The 5,954-nt window shown below is 47.9% G+C and overlaps 1 protein-coding gene across 1 annotated transcript; it reads right to left on the reverse strand.

The window, feature by feature from the left end:
• Positions 1-908: 908 nt before the first annotated feature.
• LOC105511545 lies at positions 909-4,782 on the reverse strand. The gene is made up of 4 exons (XM_011941711.1): positions 4,490-4,782; positions 4,112-4,280; positions 3,212-3,264; positions 909-1,309 (listed from the first exon to the last, which is right to left on the reverse strand). The coding sequence occupies exons 1-4, from the start codon at positions 4,780-4,782 to the stop codon at positions 1,180-1,182; spliced, it is 645 nt and encodes a 214-aa protein (XP_011797101.1). The 3' UTR covers positions 909-1,179.
• Between the last annotated feature and the right edge of the window lie 1,172 nt (positions 4,783-5,954).

The raw sequence follows: 5,954 nt of genomic DNA on the forward strand, positions 1-5,954 counted from the left end.
CTCAGTTTCCTTACTGGAAAGTGGAGATAATAGTACCTATCCCATTCTGGCTAATACGGTGAAACCCCGTCTCCACTAAAAAATACAAAAAAAACTAGCTGGGCGACGTGGCGGGCGCCTGTAGTCCTAGCTACTTGGGAGGCTGAGGCAGGAGAATGGCGTAAACCCAGGAGGCGGGGCTTGCAGTGAGCTGAGATCCGGCCATTGCACTCCAGCCTGGGTGGCAGAGCGAGACTCCGTCTCATAAAAAGAAAAAAAAAATTGTACCTATCTCTCAGGATTGTTGAGGGCAAGAATCGTGCAAGTATGGGGCCTGACACAGGTTTTTGGTGCTTCACAGATGGTAGCCATATTGTCATGCAAGACCCTCCTGGTCATCCACACTCCTGCCCTCAAGGGCAAGGTCAGTCTTGCTTCTCTTGGGTCAGCATGCTGTCTGAGAGTGCAGAGGCATTTGCCAACTATTTGCGTGAGGGGCAAGGACATCTCGACTATAGAAATGGAAGACTCTAAAATGTGGTCCCCGGAAGAGCCATTCCCATTGCTTTCCACCCTGCTCATAAGGGGTCAGGGGATTTTCGTCATCCCTGTAAATTAGTCCCCAGTCACCAAACTTTAGCTGCCTCCTACTATAGCAGGTCAATGCCTGGAGTACCGTGGCCAGCTCTCCAGCTAGGAGGGGGTTAAAACCAACATTTGCAGATAAAGAGGTAAACATATTTACATTCCTCTCTTCACACTCTATGCATATGTCATGCAGTGAATAGTTTTAGAGGTCTGTTTGTACTCTCTCTCCAGAATTTTTACAGTCTGGAGGACACAAAATCTCTATAAAGTGACTTATTGAAATAGAAGCAGATTGGTAAAACCGTTTCCCTCTTATGAACTGTGAAGAATGATCCTCTAAATGAAATCAGGAAGGAACTGGACAGAATCTTGTTTAATGGTCTGACAAAATGAATCACAACAATTCCAGACATCCATCACTGCTAAAAGGGGACCACAAATGATCTGTGAACCACTATATATTGATTACCCGTGTAGTGCAAGTGTCGGATTTAATGTTCACACACCGTAGAGAGGCGGCAGGGACAGATGGTGCCTTAACTCTTCTTTGATAGATTTTAATGGTGAAATATTGATTTCTATCTGGCCAAGGCCTGCTGTTAGGGGCCAAAGTCATTTGTTGGGTATTGCCGGACACCCAGTTGGCCCAGCGTAATCAATCATTTTTGGCAAGGCAGGTGAAAATCCAGAGAGAAGCACCTTGGAACCCAAACTGGAGCGTGATGTGTCTGAGTCCAGCCACCTAGAGAAAGAGAGAGAGAGAGGACTCTTGGAGATTGTGCTTGTAAAGAATTATTAATGATAAGACATGTTTACTGAGGAGAGTCGCAGCGAATCAGAGCTGACATGAAATAGTCTGGGAGCCTCGTGGAGAAAATGAGCCTCTTGCTAAGAGGGACTATATTTTATTTAAACATCCTTCTAAGGCTGAGAACTCAGGTAATCTGTTGTGTTACAAGCCACTGGCTGTTCTTGCTATCCAGAGAGATAACACTGAGGCGCTAATAGGAACACATCAATCACGATCAGGCTGCAATTCCAGCGGTGTCTCGTCCTCCCAGCTCCTCTTTAAGCTCCTTAATAATGGTGATAACATAGTTCGGGGGCTGCTGAGAGGGGCTCTCCCCTCTGAGGGTCATATTCATAAAGTGAATAGCTTGCCAAGTCAGCATCCAGGGAACGAGATCTATGCTGGGGGACTTGTGTGCAAAAGGAGAGGGAGGGGCGTGGACCAGCTGGGGAGAGTTGGACTCCAACAGGAGAATTTTCTGTCATCTGTTGGTCCCTGGGTTTTGTGACGTCACTCCTGCCTCCTTCCTAAGAAAGGGCCGTGAGTGTGCGTATTATATGTAATTATTAAATAACAACAATCATTTTCTTAGGCAGCTTATAAAATGGTTTAGAGGGCAATTCCCAAATGGAACCCTCAAGGTATTCGGAGTGATGACAACCTCATGGGAATAAGTGTGTGGCTTCCCTGGAAGATTCTGGCGCAAGATATGTCAGGAGGGTGGGGATGGATGGGGGAAGGGGCCCTCCTAGTCTCTGCAGCTCTGTGGCAGCCTCTAACCTATCACCCGCAAGGTTAAGCATCTATTTGCTTGTTTGACTCCTCCATAGGTGATGAGTTCTTGAGGGTGGCCATTGTGTCTAATTAATTATTGTATCCTCAGTACCCTAGCACATGGCCTAGGGACTCACAAGATGCTCAATACATGAATATACACGTGCAGGCAGGTGTTTATGTTAAAAAGAAGTCAGACATACTTCCGTGCACCTTTTGACTGTTCACACGAACATGTCTGTGTTATGCATGTACATAAATATATACATTCATAATGGAATGCACTGACTTTGTGAAGACTTGCAACACATTTTATATCTACTTGTGTGATTTACTTTTTATGAAACAGCATAACTTAATGGGTAACAGGCTAGACTCTAGAGCCAGACTGCTTGGATTCAAATCCTGGCTCCACCACTTATTAGAAGATGACTTTGGGCAAGCTGCTTCAAACTTTTGTGCCTCAGTTATCTCATCTGTAAAGCGGGGATAATAACAGTACCTACGTTTTGAGGATTAAATGAGTTATTAGATGTGAAGCTTTAATAGCAGTTCCCTGCAAACATAAGTATAAATATTTTATGTTATATATCATGCTTAAATTATATATCTAGCCATGGCATTATATTAAAAATATTTACATAAATGAATGCATATGTGTGTGTGTGTGTGTGTGTGTGTGTGTGTGCATGGAAAGTCTTTACATGGTTGGTATTAGGAATCCTAACAAGTATTTGCCTTGTTCTCTTTGATATAGCAAACCTGCGCTTACAGCAGTACCTTTATCTTGGTGGCGCTTTGGTGGGACAGTGGATATTTTGATTCGTGGTAAATTTGTGTACTCTCACGCTATTTCATGTTGGGGCGTCAGTGGTCTGTACACTTGCCTGACTGTATTTATCTACCAAAAAACCTGTGCACAAGTGTGTGTCTCTAGCTAAACAAGTGTATATATCGGTACTCTTATACAAAGGCGCTGCAGGATAGGAAGAGCCCAGCTTTGTGGACGGCCCAGCTGTGCAACCTGCCCCCAGATGTGAGCCTGCAGGCAGCAGATTCCGCTTAGATTATCTTGCTTACCTAATGATTTTTGCTTCACTGCCTTGCTCGATTGTGTTCACCAGGACGGCAGGCTATTAAAATGTCAAGGCACATTGAATTGTTGTTATCCAGGAGAGAGACCTTTCCAATCAACCTGTGTTGCGGGGGTTGCAAAAACTCCCTCTGAGAAGGCGATTGGAGAGAGCCTTTATGGCTTTTTTACATAGATGGGGGTGAGCAGGGAGGTTGAGCGAGGGCACGGCGGGGCTGGGGGTGGGGGGCCCGGAGGGGGGTGGGTGGAGAGGTGGGGCAGGAGCCCGGGTTTATGGCAGCTGGAGTGTGTTAATTAAAATGCCATCTTCTCAAACAGGTATTGGTGGCTTCTTGGCTTTGCATTTATGGATAACTGCAATATGGCCTTGCTGTTTGGTTTAAAAAAGGGAGAGGGGGAGGTGACTCACAGCGGGCGGTGGCGGTGGGAGCTGCAGTGCTGAAGATCAGGGTGGGGTATAAGGAGCAATTGTAAGGCAGAAACACCAAGGAATTATATCCCTGGTATATTGGCAGGAAGGGCTAGAGAAAAAAACAAAAACAAAGATTTCCTTGGCCCTGCGCCTGTTCAGACTCTGCTAAGAGCCACGTTCCCTGCATAATGGCATTGGCGGGCCTTTCTGGGTGACAGTGTTGAGCCGAGGCTGCAGGTCACCAAGCGGCACCTCGGCCCCGCCCCTGCCTGCGCCAGCTAGGACAGTCTGGAGACCCTCTTTTCATGCCGTCAAGTCTCATTTTGCCAAGGATTTATTTTTCTTCGGGGAGAGAGGGAGAACGGGGGCAAAGGACGTTCTCTTAAAGTACCCACCGTTCAGAGCCGTTGCAGGCTCCAACCAGAAACTCAAACGTCCCTGCATTGACCTTTCCCCTTTGTTCACATCATCTCACAAATATTTGGCTTTCCCCGGCCACGTCTGTTCCATTTCTGCTTCGGAGAGATGGCTTTGTTTTTGCTTGCGTGCAGTTCTGCGAGGCGCTCCACGATCCCGCCCGCTGGCAGGGCAGCACCGACCCGCGGGGCGAACACCGCGGCAGTGGGGCTGCGGCGCGCCCTCGCCTTTGTCAGTTTCATCAGCCGGAGTTTCAGCTGCGCGCGCGCGCATGCGCCCGTCCACCCCTCCGCCAGTTCCGGGCTGGCGTCCCCGCCAGGCTACCGCGCCCGCGGTTCTCCGGTTCCTCGCCCTTCCAGCCCGCGCTGCACCCTCCCCCCCCAGCTCACCACTTTATTTTCTCGTTGTTGGCGCAGCCCGTTCTTCCGGCCTAAACCAAATCTCATTTACTCTTTCCCCGCCCCCTCCCTCCTTCTCGTGGCTGGATTTTGGCAGAGTGTCTCCCTGGAGGGCTACCTCAGATCCCTCAGCCTTGGATCCTTCCATGGGCCATGCTCCCCGAGTGTCACTGGCCAGCGAGACCTGCTTCGGTCTGTTTTCCCCATCTTTTATCCGAAGACTTCTACCCGCTCCCCCCGCTACCCGCGGCACGCAGTCCGGCGCCCTTTGGGAATCTTTGGACGGGATGCTGCCTGCTTCTGCTTCCCTGGCAGGGTGAGGGCCCCACATTTGAGTTCCCAGGACACTTTTCTCTTCCTTATAGCTTTAAAATGCTTTGTTGAAAATGTACGTTTACTTGTCTTGAATATGGTTTATTTATTTAATCAACACATTTATTGAGCATCTACTATGTTTAAGTATTAACCTGTTGTTAAATGTTGGGGATATACTGGGAAGAAAAACAGACACCTCTCAGCCTCCCATAGCCTGTAAGAGATTCTCTCTGGGTCGAGGACCATGCACTATTTGTTTCTGTAGCCTGGAACATATAGTTGCTCAATAAATTTCAAATGGACCAAGGAAAGAAACAAATCCTTTCCCCCTCCTGAGCAACCCCGCGTTTTCTATGTGCTGTATCATAATGAACGAACACAAGCTCACTGTGATGAGGTTGGTAGATTTGTCTCAAATTCCCGTATTTTCGTTTCCTTCCCCTCTCCTGCTGACGGTCTTCAAAACCACCAGGTGGTTTTGCTCGAGGTCTAGTGCTGCATTTTATTAAGGCTCAGATAGGACAGTGTCCAATATCAAGTGGTTAATTGGTGATGGAGACCAGAACAGACTTGACCTTGGGCCTCCACAGTCCTAGTCCATGGCTCCCTGAATGACACATAGGCTTGCCTGTCCTTGTCTCCTGTGCCTGCCACATGCCCCCCAGTCAGAATCTCAAGAAAATGTTAAAGCAGGCTTGTAGCTAGTTTCCATTAAATTCTCTTCTAGTTTCTTCCTGGACTCTATCTGGCACTGCTTAAGAGGGAGATTGATTTAATGGATATTAAGACATGATTTCCTTCCTTAGCTTCCCCTTAGCCCCTACCCTTGCCCTCAATTATCTGTGTGAAGCACAGTAGGCTCAGCTCTATCTTAATTGGATTTTCTGACCATCACCAGTAACTTGGAGCTGAGTGCTGTGCCCATCACCTGGGTCAGTTCATTTCCATGATTAGATTTATTTAATTAACATAACCCCCAAGTACCAGGCTGAGAGGACAGAGAGCTGCCCAAATGTTCCCTGGACATTGTGCTAATGGCAGACTTGATTTCATGCCAGCAACCTTAGCCTCAGTCAGAGCTGGCATTTGAAATCCTCGCTGTGGTGGTGAGGCTAGGGCTTTGGGGCCCCAGGGGGTGCTGCAATGATCCAATAGCCTGACACAGAGGGGAGACGAAGAGGGGCATTG

Source organism: Colobus angolensis, unplaced genomic scaffold, assembly GCF_000951035.1.
Source record: "Colobus angolensis palliatus isolate OR3802 unplaced genomic scaffold, Cang.pa_1.0 Scaffold20, whole genome shotgun sequence".
In the NCBI taxonomy this organism is placed as follows: domain Eukaryota; kingdom Metazoa; phylum Chordata; class Mammalia; order Primates; family Cercopithecidae; genus Colobus; species Colobus angolensis.